Source organism: Polyodon spathula, chromosome 14, assembly GCF_017654505.1.
Source record: "Polyodon spathula isolate WHYD16114869_AA chromosome 14, ASM1765450v1, whole genome shotgun sequence".
Lineage (NCBI taxonomy): Eukaryota > Metazoa > Chordata > Actinopteri > Acipenseriformes > Polyodontidae > Polyodon > Polyodon spathula.
The window spans coordinates 23,498,108-23,514,033 of record NC_054547.1 but is presented as its reverse complement, the minus strand read 5'-3'; the positions used below and the strand labels follow the sequence as shown (position 1 = coordinate 23,514,033).

Genomic DNA, 15,926 nt, shown 5'->3' with positions numbered 1-15,926 from the left:
GGTTATATTTTTAATACAGATGTATTGTTTTTAAAGTGCAACACTGCATTGGTCTAATAGTTAACCTACCTGGGATAATGGTATAACTAAAGGAGAGGAACCTGGGACAGGTATAAAAAGACAGCTTTGTGTCTCAGTGGGGAGTTAGTTAAGAACCGTGAGAGGAGGGCATCCTAGGCTGTGGCTGTAGTGAGCCAGTGTTATTTAAAACTGCAAAACTTTCTGCAAACTGAAGTTTTTTTTTTATTATTATTAGTTTTTTTTTGTTTTTTTCTTCTTCTGTAAATAGTTTCACAAGTGTTAAGTGTTAGCTTCCTGTGTTCCTGGTGATTGGAGAAATAAAAGACTGTAATTTTTTGGAATTCCTGCTGCTGATTTGCCTGCTGTTTTCTGCACCCTTTACACCCACCACCACTCTTGTCTTAGCCTGTATGACCACAATACTACAACAAATATTAATTTAACATTCATTTACATTTCGTATTGCACCCTGCATACCAAGTCCATAACTATCATGTATGATTGTTACGTACCGCTGGGAGACACCAGAACTACAATACTGCTTGTTTAATGTGCTTGTGGTCTCCTTGTGGGCTTAATGTACAACCATTAACTTATGCATTTCATGTACGGATAACCAAGGTGTATCATTTGTATATTCTTACCATGGATCTTACTGTCATTATTGTCCTCTGTGTTTATCTGTTCATGTATTTCAAGTATATCGTCTACTTCTTCATAATCACTGTCATCCATGGGTTGTGTTGAAACAATAGGGTATAGATTTTAGGTGCCATAGCATAAAGTCACTTGGCTTTGGTTCTATCCACAAATGCTGCGGCTCATCTAGGGAACAACCAAGGAGAAACAAAATGTGTATCATTGTAGTTATCAGTATTCATACAAGCCTAGGGAGACACACAGTCTGAATAGTACTTGAACTGCTTCTACCTGCAACTTATTTGGTATTACACCATTAAAATGATTTACTCTGTTATACCATTGTTGCTTAATTTTTATTTCTGTATGAAATGCCACATTTGAATAAAAGGAGAGTAATCTAACAGAATAAAGGATATGTTTGAAGCTGTGCGGGTGTCTTACTGTTTGTTGTGAAAGCATTACATTTTGGGGTTTTACCCACAATATTCTCAATGTCACAATGTCAATCTCACTGCCATATTCTTTTCCCTCTTAAATAACAAGAAACATGTTCCACTTTGTTAAAGATATCTTGTATTGTTGCTCTTTTTTTAATGTGTTCAAAATGTATCATTGTTAAAGGGTTCACTAGTGCACTGTTGATTGAGGTTCAAAGAGGCTCAGGGTTATTTTTTAAACCTTTTTCACACCTTTACAAACCTTTTGAATTTATGCATTTACTTTTTACATGTTCCGCATTTGCCTTTGATTAAATGAATCCTGATTTTGGTGAGCACCAGATTTTGCTGGTAAAAGTATGTGAATCCAGCCTTGCAAGCTTACTTCACAAAGTGGCCAACATTTGCAGAATCACATCAGTGGATTGAATTAACTTAGCTGTCAGTATTAAGCAAAACTGCATTTTTTTATCATAGAGTTCTAAGAGACTGACTTGTAACTGTCTTGCTTATTTTTCTCTAAATTATAATTGTAGTATTTTTATTTTCCTATATGTTCCGTTGTTTCAAAGGCATATTTATAGTTTAGTGAATAAGAGAAGTAGCTCTTGGGGAACTATCATAGCTATTGTTGGTGAGTTTCAGTTTTGTCAGCATTTTAATTTACATGTTAACTACATTTACAGTATTTACAGTGTAATCGTAAATCTCAAAAAACTACTCGCTTCTAAATCTTTTGTAGTCATTTTTGTATTACTCGAGTATAAATACATGTTATTTGCCTGTTTTCCCATTGGAAATAGTGATATTTTGAAATATTACGGTCCTGGTCACAAAAGCAAAGTTTGTGGGGAATAATAGCCATTTTCTATACTTTTGAGGCATAAGCAATTAGGAAATAAACACTTACTACCCAGGAACAAAAATTGTGTTACATAGTGTAATCTTTGCATAGTCGCTGGTCCTTTATACCCCTGTAGTGACTTTGGTATACAATTTATTTATATATAAATTAGTCTCTAGACGCACTGTTTAAGAATGTCCAAATGTTAATAACTGAGTGTCACAAAGACGGCCGGAATGGGGGACGTCAGACCAGAAACAGGAACCAGGAAATAAACAGAGAGGTGGAGTTTTGGGGAAGCTGAGTGCTTGCTTGCATTCTGCATTTAATGAATTAACAGAACAGTAAATAAAAAGGTTGTAATAAGCAAAAACACAGGACATGGCACTGGTAGCCAAAATAAACAGACAAACAAAACGGACTAACACTAAACAAAACACAGTGAGCAGATCTTTTACTTATTATTATAATTATTATTACAATTATTATTATTACCTCCTTCTCCAATCCCGTTCTCTACTCACCGAACACACAACCCCGAGTGAGTGAAAACATGCTGCTTTTATGCAGATGTACTGAGACTCGATTGCTAATCAATCATTCAACTGGAGTCGCGGTACAACTGCACGTGAATTAATAAAGTGCAATTCCCCATGCTCGCATATTATTACATTTTATCTGCACGTGAAGTGCTGTGCAATCCTCGTGCCTAAATACAAATATACATTTTAAAACACTTGTATTACACAGACGGGTTTATATCCCGTGTACCAATGACTATACACCAACATTAACATACAACATACAACACAAAATACACACAGGGGCGGGCACTTTGCCACACTGAGACATACCATAATAGTTTGGTGATATCATGTAGAACTCGGATTCCCTTGACAACAATTGACATCCACACAACGTGTCAGAAATACAAAACAATCGTTTATTTAAGGGAAAAAGGGGTGCACAACTAATCTAATATTACAGAAAGGAAAGGCTATTGGTTAATATGCAGTTCATTGATTCCATAGTCAAACGATTACAATGACCATAACATCATTAGCATGCATGGTTAATATACTAATATTGAATATGTTTTATCACACAAAGTGTCTACTTTGAATTACTATTTTCAATACCCGTTTCTCGTTGTAATCGATCATGTCAATATGCACAAGAATTAATTAAACTTCCCATTCCGAACGGAACATTCCAGTACATAATTTAGCAAATTAGTTTTACCATGTTAATTTAGATTAGATGTGATGTACCAAACTAATAATGTTATCAACCTCAATTGATTATATATTCAAATTAACTCAAATGGGGCAATGATGAAATTCTCTGCATTTACGAGGCAACTCCTTTTGAGCTGCACATTTCAAACAAACATAATACATTTCTTACACACTCTAACAGGAAATTATATTCTATTCCTAGAGCGGTTTCCACTTAACTTGATAACATTTCCTTCAGTTACTTTCTCGAGTCATAAAGTATTTAATATTAGACATGTTGAATACTTATCGATTTCCATATATAGACGTCAATCTGTGTTAATGAATACTGCAGCTTTCCAGATCCGCAGTTCCAATGTAGATGGTACTTAGTGAAGGAATTAAGCAACCTGCACTTTAGTTATACTGTGTTGACTGCACAAGTATATTTAAATCTTCTTTTGTCACCTGTACTCGGCTTATAAAACCCTCTAATTGTATTAATATTGGTTTTAAGTAGTGTATAATTTTACCTGGTTTTTATTATTGATGAGTGTAATTTAGTCAGTTAGCTGATGATTGTACAATAGGGATATCTCTCTTGTTTATGTATTTGATGTGTTTATAATTCTAGATGTGTAATTAGAGTCTTGTATCTATTCAATACACAGTACTCCTGAACTGGAACAAGGATTGACAGTAACGGGAAGGGGCTAATAGGATTTTAATTGCACTATCAGTTCTTTTCTGTCCTGAGTTGGAATGCTGGAGGACCAGAGAGGGACGACTATCACCCCAGTATTGGAGGCAGCGCCGGACCATTGATGGTATGCCGTGTGCAACGGAAAACCCTACCTTGTTGGAGACTGACCAGCGGGGACACCAGTAACACCAATGGAAAACTGTCCGGGTAGATCGCCGTAGTCTGTGGGTTGGGCTTGGTGGCGGAGTGGCACCCCTGTTGTGGGTAAGGTGAATTTTATTAAATTAATTGCAAATTTAGGGAGCAGAGATTGGACCACATCCAGTACCGATGACTGGGCTAAGGGAATTGGTTAGTGAAATTGTAGCTTGACTGCTTATTAATTATTCATATTCCCTTTAACATTGCCTGTACCCAGAATAAACATAATTACTTACCTGGTTGACTTGTCTGGTGTATTCTGCTGCTGTTCTCCTCTGTGGAGGCCTCGAACCTGTGACCAAAGAAAGTGGGTTAAACTAAATTATAAATAATGTCCTGTTGCTATTAGCACAGGACTGGTGTAGTTGAACTACATTTTATAGTGCCCAAGGGTATTGGACTGGACCACCTGATCGGTCAAGTGTTACACCCATTCAATGCTCCCCCTAATGTGATCATACATCAACCCAAGAACTGAACCTTGTCTTTGAAATGTTAGGTTTGTGGTTCAAGCCCAGCCTGTGCCTTTCTATGCAATGAGCTGAGATGCAAAGCCTTTACAATCTCCTAGTGATGAATTACTCCTTGATCAATGTAGAAGAAATCCAAGAACTGCTAGTATGGTCATATCTTTGACCAAGAGGTGGCTAATTCAAGGAACATGGAGACTAAGGGCACCCTCTCAGTGAGTTCAAACAGAAGCTGAAGAACTGTGACCAGGCAGCTGAAAGCATCATAAGATAAAGCAGTTTGTTCATCATAATTTGCAATCTGTTAGACCTGCGTTGGAGATCAAGAATATTGTCTCCAAAACTGGCAGATTTGAAAACCAGCAGTGTCCAGCATGGAGAACCTATGAATTAACCTGAGATTCAGCAATGAGTGCCACTTGTTTTTATGCCATTTACAGAGCCACTATCAAAAGTACATCAAATGCCATCTGGATTATGAATAAATGATTTCTGATTGTAAAACGAAACATACATAAAATATAGTAATCTTGTTTTTAGTATTATATCATCGGAAGGTACTGGTATTCAATTTAGGGCAAAATCAAGTGATGTACCCTTGCGGGTGGCGGGTTGAACTGGACTGAATAAGGAAAGCATTCAAATGGGAAACCGAGCTAGAGTTAGGGGCGACTTATAAAACCCACCGACTAGAAGTGCATTGGAGATCAAAGTAAATATTGTTGAACCTAAGTACATGTTCTGACCTATTTGTGTGCTCAGGATGAACTGACTTGCACAATGCCTCATGTCCTCTAATGTTCCAGTTTGTAAACAAACTTTAGAACTTTGCTCTTGCAACGACTAGTCATCGAGGCCACTCCATTGCTCAACTCTCTAGTTAACCTATAGTCAAAGAATCAACCAATTGAATAATCCATTCATCGATCTGCACACTACTATTTCAGAACATAAGAAAGTTTCCGAGTGAGAGGAGGCCATTCGGCCCATCTAAGTTTGTCCTAATAGCTGATTATCTCAACTTTGTTAAGTTGGGTCTTAGCGATTCCAAGTTTTTCTGCCTCAACAACAATAACAACTTTTTGATAGTGAGAAACATTATGTAATTCTATTTTAGGTTTTTTATTTGTTTTAATTAAGATGAATGCTGACCCAGTGTATAGGCATAAAAAAGAAAAAAATAACAACTATCAACAGATCAACAAAACATAAAGGTAAGGCACATTAAGTAAATGGAAAAAATCATATGGGAGAGTAGTTGCTGCAGCGTCCTGAAAGCTGTTTGTACTGGTGCTGTTCATCACAAATCCCACTGCTAATTTTCTTGCTGCTAGTCTCAGATATGAAATTCCTACTAGTGTCAGACACTTTTATTTATCCATTTTCTAATCTCCATCATTGTAGCTTTTACAATATATATATTTATATATTTAAAATACATCTACTTCTTTCAACTGCTCAATTTGCACCACAGAAGCCCCACCACTATTCACTGAATGTACGGCGGTTACCTACCTGGAAAAGGACCGTAGAAGGGGGGTGTGAACGTCTGGTTTGCAGTGCTCAGCTGAATAGGTGATACAGGTGCCCAAACGACAACGGACATGAAGTTACAGTTTTTTTCCTTTTTTCTGTTAGACAGTGAAATAATAATGCTGATAATAATACACAAAACAACACCCAACACAGACACATCCACTTCTCCTGACAGTGTGTGCTCTGAGTGCAGGTGCATTGTAAGGTAATTACACTGACAAGATGGCGGCGAAAGCGGCAGGGGCTCCTCCCCTTCTGGCGGCGAAGGTGTCAGTGGCTCCTCCCCTCTGGCTGCAGTGGGGAAACCAGCAGGCATGCTCTCCTCCGTACACCCACCTGGGTGCAGTGAGGTACAGATATTTATACAGCTGACCACCTTTTGCACGAGGTTTAATTATTAACATGGATGGGCTTCCCATCCACGCTGCAAAAACTATAACAAAACATACAGCTACGTCGTCATATATACAAATACATAAATACAACAAATCATAATGCACAAACACACGGTTTTCACTGTCATTTCTATATATAAACAACAAATAAACACAAAATAACACAGGGGTGGAGGTGGAAACCCCATTCTAAAAATAACTGAACAGGGCTGCTCGCCCTGTTACAGGTTCAAATCAATGCCACATACCTCTGCAAGAATTACCCTCACTGTTTATGGACAATAACATAATTTTAAGGCTGCAACTCAACTGACCTAAACAACCTTTCCCATTCAGTAGTATCAGGGAACTTAGTACTGGATTGCAGTGGACATCCATTGACAGTGGATTCTGTCACAGATGTAAATAATTATACTATATAGTCGGATATAGCTCTATTTTGAGGTTTAGGATCAGTATTGCACACTGCAGCTGTTTCCACAGACTTCAGGAAACAGACTACCACTATGACTAAAAATAACAGGGCTCAGGTGCATCATGCAATTGGTTAGCGATGAGCATGAGTGTGCATATGACCAGTGCTGAACATGAGTTTGAGCCCATCACTAAAAAGTCCTTAAACTGCCCGGATTGTGAAGAAGTGCTAAAGTTTCTGATTGTAAAATACTGCAAACTCAAAAAATATGTAATGATCTTGACTTTTACTCTAAAATAAGTTATTGACAATTCATTTTATTTAGGCATCAAATTGCAAAATCAAGTGGTGTACTGTTATTGTAGCTCTTCTGAGTTCCAGTGTCACGGGTAATAAGTTAGACGTGAAATAAGTTAGTGTTTGCCTTTTTGAACCTTTCTGCGCACGCGCGAATTTTAGAATTTAAAGGCAAGGTTAAGCCGTCTCAATTTTCTGTCGGTAAACCTTAATTCAGAAAATTGTTTTACTTTTAAAAATGTTGTCAGGATCTTTACTAAAGCTATGTTATATGTGGATAAAATCGAAAATCCATTGTTATAATATTAATAACACTTTTTATTGTATCATGTTGTATTTTATTTAATAATAGCAGTTAACTTGAAGCTAAAAAGACGTGGTCGTGCGATTTATTTTTATTTGCAATTATATTTGTGTTAAATCGTTATAATAACACTTTTTAAATAATATGACAATATCTATTATTTAACATTCCCAGTTTAAACCATCAGAGTTGCCATTTTAAGTTTATAATTGCCGGATATTTACATTATAGATTTTCTTTGTAAATATATTACGGAAAGATAAATAAATGCGATATTATGTATATTGGTTACGACATATCAGAAACAATTAAGCATTAAGATTTATTTTTATATGCAATTAGATTACAGCTGTCAAGTCACAAACCCCTCCCCTCTATGTATACTGCCCAGGTCCACCCCGAAAAAGGCGCAAAATGTAAAACAATCAATTTTTTTAAAATAAAATATACAAAAAACAAAACCAGACCGCATCACAAGCATCTATGTAAGCACTGCACTCTGACTTATCATTCATAATACAGGTGTAGGTGTAGGTAGGTGTGTGTGCCCACAAACACATACACATATGTGCAGGGTATATATTCAGACGCGTCCACAGAATGAAGTCTGCGGCTGTTTGCTTTTCGTATGATCGTATCAAAGTATGTATAGGAAGCCAATCATTTTGTGCGTTTCAAAAGATCTATAAATCTATCTCTTAAAACACCATCTTTCACTAAAAACGTATACGTTTTCGGTATGTATTAAAACAGGTTTAGATATTTCCACACGTAGACTTGATTAAAACGTCCAAAACAGTATTCTCTGTATCAATAAGTGTTTGGTAAAAACCACACTGCACATCCAAACACTGCGAGCGCTTTACTTTAAATAAAATGTGTTTATAAAAACTTAAACGTAAATTTACACTTTAATAAGACGACAAATGCTACTTTTTTAAAATAGAAATATAATTTAAACACAAAATACGGTCTGCAATACCTGTTTTCGTTTCTTAAAAAAGTAGAAATGGCATTTGTAAAATCTTGGATAAATCTCCAGAGAACCTTGCCTTTAAAGTTTAGCTTAGCTTAAAGTTAACTGCTATAATTAAATAAAATACAACATGATACAATAAAAAGTGTTATTAATATTATAACAATGTGTTTTCGATTTTATCCGTATATAACGTACCTTTAGTAAAGATCCTGACAACATTTTTAAAAGTAAAACAATTTTCTGAATTAAGGTTTACCCTTGCCTTTAACGTCTAAAATGTGCGCGTGCGCAGAAAGGCTCAAAAAAGCAGTTCCACGGCTAACTTATTTTCAGTAGCAACGGCGCAATGCATTGTTCATGGTTTAATGATTCATACATCGTATGGAATTTTTCATGAGGACTTTTTGGTGGTTGGCTCAGACCTATCACCAGTACTGTACTACCAAGGCTCTTTATTTTAGTTTTTTCTTTTATATAAAAATTATTGGGAGTTTGTCAGTGTTTATTGAAAACAAACAAACAAAAACAAAGAAACAACAAACAAAAACATTTTTGTAAATCATTAATTTCAAGTTTTTCAGGTAAATCTCAGGGGTGGTCAGAAAAGCTGCACACTAGCTTATGTCTTTGTGAATGCAAACTGTGTAAAGGTGCTGAAGTTAACCTGTAGCAGTACCTAAGTTTTGAATGCAAACAGACAGTTTCGTATTACACTACAAATATATATATATATATATATATATATATATATATATATATATATATATATATATAGTGTTTGTTTATTATGATTTATTTATTGTATTTATGACGGCGTAGTTGTGTTGTTTTTTGTTATTGTTTTGTTAGGGTGTGTTTTGGCAGAGGCAAGGTGGGCAACTTGTCCTTTGACAGGAATAATTAAAAGACCATGTGCAGAAGGCGGCCATCTCCCGAATGAATTAAGTGATTCATTTGTTGCTAATCAGGAAATGCCCACCTGCATAAAAGCCTGCCGCTCTCTGCACTCAGGGTGGGTGTTCAAAGGAGGAACGGGAGAACAATAGAAGAGAGAAATTTAAAGGCAAAACCGAAACTAATAGGATCAGTGAAGGCGATTGCCCAGCCTGACCTGGGTTTGGTGTTTATTTTGTCTTCGTGACTTGTTTTGTTGATAATTTTATTTTGCTCTGTGAGCAGTGTTTTTGTTACAAATATTTTATTTATTTTGTTTGTGTTTAAATAAACGGCACACAATGTGTCTTTTGGATTGCAGTGTGTTTTCAGTTCCTGCATATCTGGTCTGACGTCACCACATTGCCGTCCTGTCACACGTGGTGTGAGACTGGGATCACCAGCGCCTTCTGGACGCAGGCCAGATGCTGATTTCCTCGACCAGTTTTTTGTTTTGTTTTTTTTTTTTTTTTGTTTTTTACTTGTGGCTTGAGGAAGAGAAAAAAGGGAAGAAGCAGCAGCAGCGAGGAGCTGGTTGCAAGCCCCGCTGTGTCTCTGGCAAGGTGGATGCCTGAGGGGGGAGGAGTGATGTTTTGGGGTTGGCAAGGCGGGCCACGTGTCACCCAACTGCTACCACTCTCCACCTCAGGAAGAAGAGGTGGAACCGGGGCGACAGCTGCAAGAGGAGGTTGCCTGAGAAGCCCTCCTCTACAGCATGGGAGTGCAGAATTGCTGCTGCATCTGTGGGGAGTGGGGGCATTTCCCAGCGAACTGCTCCCTCCCACCAGAGGAATGCCTGCTGTGCCCACTCTCACTACAGCCGAGGAGGGAGGAGCCCGAACGTCCTGCATCTGAGTGGGAGGAGCTCGAACGTCCTGTGTCTGAGTGGGAGGAGCCCGAATGTCCACAGCTCAAGAGGGGAGAGTCGGTACGTCCACAACCCAATAGAGGGAAGGCTGAATGTTTACAGCCCAGGCCTCCACCAGCAGAGAGAGAGAATACCTGCTAGTTCCACCTCCACCGCCATGGGAGGATCGCTTGCCGCTCCCATCCCCACCAGCAGAGGGAGAATACCAGCTGGTTCTGCCTCCACAGCCGTGGGAGGTCTGCTTTTCACTCCCACCTCCACCAGCAGAAGGAGCATACCTGCTTGTTCCGCCTCTGCCTGCTGGTTCCCCCACTGCAGCCAGAAGGGGAGAATCCCCTGCCGCCTTCGCCACCAGAAGGTGAGGAGCAGGAGCTGCCTCTGTCTCCACCCCCGCCAGAGGGAGAGTAGGAGGATCTGCATCTCCCTTCATTATTAGAGGGGCCAGGACAGGATGCTGCTGGATCGCAGCAGCTCCTGCATAGGTTGCTGAGGGGAGCACGGGGGAAAACCGTGGGTCGCAGTGGCTGTGAAGAGGGCCAACCCTAGCACCACCAGTAGTCCTGGCTCCCCTCCTGCCATTACCTCCCGAGGGTCCGCTGTCGCCATCGCCTGGGGATGGCAGTTCGTCATTAACCTGGGGGTGCCAGTTCGCTATTGCCTGGGGATGCCTGCATTGCACCGCCCAAAGAAAAGTACCTTGCACCGCCCAAGGAAGCCTGCCTCGCACCGCACAAGGATGCCATGCTCGCTCAGCACAGGGATGCCACGCCTGCTCCTTTCAGGGATGCCACGTTTGGATCGCCTGGGTTTTGCCTGCTGCTCCATTGTATATATGTGCTAGGACTCCTGTACAGTACTGTTTGTTTATTTTTAGAAAGGGGTCTCCCCCTCCGCCCCTATGTTATTTTGTGTTTGTTTATTTATGTATTTTATTTATTGCATTTATGATGGCGAAAGCCGTGGTATTGTATATTTGGTCGGTAGCATTTGCTCATTCTCTCCTTAACTCTCTTCAACTAATGAGCCCGGAGTGGGTCTTTTTATACTGTGGCTGGAGCCTTAATTACCCATTAAAAAATTACCTTATTAAGGCTCCTGCCACATTGCCAAAAGATTTATATGAATGGAGACTTTAATCACATTCATGCAACGACATATTAAAAGACGGGCTTTTCACCGGACTCAAATAATAAATAATAATAGTGGACAGCTTTCGTCCACCTGCTCACAAACACAAATAATAATAATAATACAAATAAATAATATATAATATACACAAGGGGTGGGCATCCCGTCACATGTGTGCATAATGATGAAGTGTAGTCTGGGTTTGGTTGCTGGCTGTCAAGCTACAGCTCCCTGATATTAACGATAATGACTGACACATCGCCTACCGTAGTAAGGCGCTGACTTCTAGTATTGTGGCTTTGCCCCCTTTTTGGATGGCCGACTTCCGAATGACCCTGGAATGAACTGTCAAACCATCTAGTCCGGGGCACACTATTCCTGTTACACTGTGCTCCCACAGGTCGGGAGGAAGATTGTTGACTAGGATTCATTCGCTCTCTGTCACACTGGAACATGAATAACTAATATTGATGCTAATTCGTTAGCTCTTAGTCAAAGCTCTTACACCGGCAGTTGTTTCTAAAGGTAAACACTAAAGCAGTACTGTGTGGGTTAATATTTATTCACTGTGCTCCCTGACCTAAATTTAGTTTTATCAGCTTCAGTACCCTCTCGTCAGTTTCCTATCGAGCTTTCAGGTAAGTATGGAATTATTCATTTGTAATTAGTGGAGATTCTCTATTATAAAGAAATTAAATATTACATGAGAATAATGTTTTTAGAGCCAGAAGAGAAATGTTATCTACAACATGATTACTGTCTGCTATTTGGGATATAGTACTGACAATGTTGTGGAACCTTTCAAAAGTAATCTGCAACAGTTACAAGTTGCTTGACCAAATATGTAATTAATTACAGTAACATATCCTTAGAAAAAATGTAACCAGTTAAAGTTACAAATGGTTACATCTCAGGCACAGTTCACATTTCAGTGATAGATGTTTTTATTTGATCTGGTCGGGTTGCATTTTGATTTGGTTAGGAAGCATTGCAGTTACAAATTGCTGAGAAATGTAATAAAATTATAGTAACATGTTACATGTAATGTGTTTCTCTCCATCAATGAATATTAAGTTATTGTCTGAGTTACAAAAATGACTTTAATATTTAATAAGTATATTAAATATTAATTTTTAATAATATTTATTTAATTATTTAAAATAATATTTAATTTAATAAGTGGGGGCTTATCAATACGTCTAAATGCTTAATTTGGGAATAAATGCTAACTTATTCTATTAACGCCATAGCATGTTCTTAAATGACTCCCCTCCCAACATGGGTTCTTTAAAAAAAAGGATATGGTTTCTATGTATAAATAATAAACACACGTTTATAACAAACATTACATGTACTGATAAATGTAAGTGTGCACTTTCGTCCATGATAACATTGAAACTCTTTCTAGAATCATGCATTGTGCAATGCGTCCCTATTTCACTGTTCACATGCTGGTTGTGAATGCACTGCTGATGCAATTAAGCCATGGCACACCTGATCTGACTACCAGAACAAATGTGTGCTCCACGATTCAGGGGACTCCAGGAGTCCCTGGAAACAATGGATTACATGGCAGGGACGGGCGAGATGGGCGAGAAGGTCCAAAGGGTGAAAAGGGGGACACAGGTAAGAAAAAAGCTGCTTTTATACATGTGCTGTGTGTGATGAGGTATACTTTCATCCAGGTGTTATTTGCAGCCATGTGAATCGTGGTAAAGTGTATAATAAAATGATCCCTGAGACATTTAGTATTAATTTAATCGCAGGAGTTGTCCTGACTGATTGCTGCACCCTTTTGAATGATGTCCTTCTCTATTTCCCTAACCAGGCTCTCTTGGACAGCGGGGGGTGCAGGGTCCCCCAGGAAAGATGGGACCAGAGGGACCACAAGGCAAACCTGGGCTCTTAGGAACCAAAGGTCAGAAAGGAGAAGTTGGACGTGCAGGTAAATTAAATTGCTATTTCTGAACACAACTCCTGGGAATCACCCAATGATTAATATGTTGTCTGTCCTGTCATTCAAAACCCTCTGTCTTCTTCAGGTTTCATATACATAAACATATATATATATATATTATATATATATATATATATATATATATATATATATATATATATATACATACATATAAAATAACAAATGTCATTACATTCTATCACAAATCTTAGTTAAAAACTAATTTCTAAGTTTGTTCTCTGTTTGCAGCGGCACCCTGTGATATGAGTCGCGTTGAAGCTTTAGAAGCAGGGCTTAGCACCTTACAAAACAACTTCAACAAGCTTGAGAAAGGTAAGAACTTATAAAACAACTTCAACAAGCTTGAGAAAGGTAAGAACTTACTGTTCTGTTCATAAAGAAATAATTCCTTGTTAACAGACTTTTCAGAACACAACATAGTTATCATGTGTACTATATGTAGACATTTGACTTGTTAAGCTTTATAAAAGCTTCAGGAACTCCCTATTTGATTGGCCTCCCTTTGAAAGAATTACAGCTGCAACGCCAGAGATTCTGCCCGCTTCCTGTAGATGCCATACCATTGTGCAAAGCACTTTTTTTACCATGGGTGTTTGTACCTTCAGACACTGACTAATTCAAAACTCAGTTTCAAAGATTCTGTTATCCAGTTCAAGGAGGATGAATCACACGTTGCTTTTATTTCTTCCAAAAGTTCTCCAGTTACTACAGGTCAAGAAGGTGGGACAAACACACTATGCGACTGATGGTAGAGTCATGAACTTTGAATCTGCCTGCAAGAAATGCCAAACAATTGGAGGATTGCTCGCTATGCCCAAAACTGAAGAAGAAAACAAAGTAATACATGACTTTGTGAGTTTTTATCAGAACCCAGCCTTTCTTGGAATATCTGATGAAAAGAAGGAGGGCTCATTTGAGTATATTACAAAAGGAAGTGTAACTTACACCAAATGGAGCCGAGGTGAACCCAACGACCATAAGGGAAAGGAAGATTGTGTAGAAATTGTGTCCAGTGGGTTCTGGAATGATAAAAACTGTGGAGAACAACGGCTTGTAGTGTGTCAGTTTTAAATTTAAATTTTAACATTCACTTTGTAAGATTCCATCTGGATCTTCCTATTCTATTGTAATAATATCATTTGCAAGCACCCATGTGGCCTCAGTAGAGCTCTCAGAATCTCCAATTATATCAGCTTTATTGTATTGCCATGTCTCATACTTGCTGGATTATTGCTACGCAAACTACTGTACTGTATGTTAATCAATAAACATCTATAAACTACTTGATTTATCCTGTGATTGATAGCTATGTGTGACAAAGAGCGAATGAATCTGGATCAACAATCTCCTTCTCGACCTGTGAGAGCTCTGTACAACAGGAACTGTGTGCCCCGTACTGAATGGTTGGGCAGTTTATTCCAGGGGCAGTCGGAAGCCGTCCATTCAGGAAAGGGATGGCATCACGGTACCAGGAGTCATCGCCCTAGTACGGTGAGCGAAGTTTCATTCAAGAATTGAAATTTCATTCAAGACGTGATTGAACTAGCTATTGGAGGGGGCGGGCCTATGGGCACTTTAGGGTAACGTGACGTCGTGATTGGTTCCTTTGTTGTGGCTGATGGCAGGAAACGAGGACTGTTTTGGGAAACTGAGTTAAATGTGTGCTTTGTTTTGCAACTGTGTGTCTTGTTGTCGGCAGACTGATCAAGCACAGAGCTGGGAGTGGCAGCTTTGGGCCAACGATTCACCCGGTCTTCACCGCACCTGCAGTGAACCAGCATCACTATTCCAGCACCGCACCTACACTAATAGCACGCACTGTCCGGAGACGTGTCTGTTTGTGTTGTGTTGCGTCTGTGTTTTTGTATTTATTTTTTCGGGACTGTAACCCCTCGTTTTGGCGCTGGCGATGCCCATTGTTGTGTAGAGCCAGCTTTATTATTTTGATCGGTGAAAGCGGTTAAGGAGAATTAAATTATCAACTTGAACCGTGAATTTTGTGTTTGTCCTTGTTTGGAGCTCCAGCATCGCCCTTTCACTACGCACAGCAACCCACATGTTCACACTATGGTATTCCACTTACTTGGTGGTTGGTACCTTGCCTTGTTAACTTTATTAAACTCTCAATCATGTGCTGAATTTAGAAACACTACAAGAAACTGAATGCATTCAATGACAAATGCCTTCAAAAAGACTTCTAATTAAATCGCTTGTCATTGAATTTACTACGTTTCTTTTAGTATTTCTAAGTACCTTGCATTAAAACTACGTACTTGGGAAGAAAGAACCAAGTCAAATAAAAATACAGTGATGTTGTTTCTACTAATAAGTACAAGAGAGTTCATCCCACTAAAGATATCAAACACAGATAATATAGTCAAACAAGACACAATTGGACTTGGCTCCCCATGTTTACTGTCAGTTAGAAGTGCTAAAGGTAAACCTGCGAAAAGGTAATGACAACAGGAGACCAGCGCAATGAAAAAAAAAAAAAAAAAAAAAACTACTCAAGTAGTAGTTAAACCAACTGCAATTAACACAAGACAGACAAGCTAAGC

The 15,926-nt window shown here is 38.7% G+C and overlaps 1 protein-coding gene across 3 annotated transcripts; it reads left to right on the top strand.

Annotated features, from left to right (window-relative positions):
- Positions 1-5,533: 5,533 nt before the first annotated feature.
- LOC121327368 (mannose-binding protein A-like) lies at positions 5,534-14,743 on the top strand. 3 transcript variants are annotated; one of them, XM_041271349.1, is made up of 5 exons: positions 5,534-5,749; positions 12,799-13,016; positions 13,219-13,335; positions 13,597-13,680; positions 14,063-14,743. In XM_041271349.1, exons 2-5 carry the CDS (start codon positions 12,803-12,805, stop codon positions 14,437-14,439), a joined length of 792 nt encoding a protein of 263 aa, XP_041127283.1. In that variant the 5' UTR covers positions 5,534-5,749; positions 12,799-12,802; the 3' UTR covers positions 14,440-14,743. The 3 variants fall into 3 exon arrangements, with proteins under 3 accessions (XP_041127283.1, XP_041127282.1, XP_041127281.1); XM_041271348.1 differs by lacking the exon at positions 5,534-5,749 and adding an exon at positions 11,735-11,915; XM_041271347.1 differs by lacking the exon at positions 5,534-5,749 and adding an exon at positions 11,922-12,028.
- The last annotated feature ends 1,183 nt before the right edge of the window (positions 14,744-15,926 follow it).

What these genes read in the sequence shown, in the direction of transcription:
- LOC121327368 (XM_041271349.1), top strand. Translation starts at nt 12,803, where the DNA reads ATGCATTGTGCAATGCGTCCCTATTTCACTGTTCACATGCTGGTTGTG. An exon ending in GGGTGAAAAGGGGGACACAG is followed by an intron (nt 13,017 to 13,218) that starts GTAAGAAAAAAG and finishes TTCCCTAACCAG; the next exon opens with GCTCTCTTGGACAGCGGGGG. An exon ending in CTTCAACAAGCTTGAGAAAG is followed by an intron (nt 13,681 to 14,062) that starts GTAAGAACTTAT and finishes TTCTTCCAAAAG; the next exon opens with TTCTCCAGTTACTACAGGTC.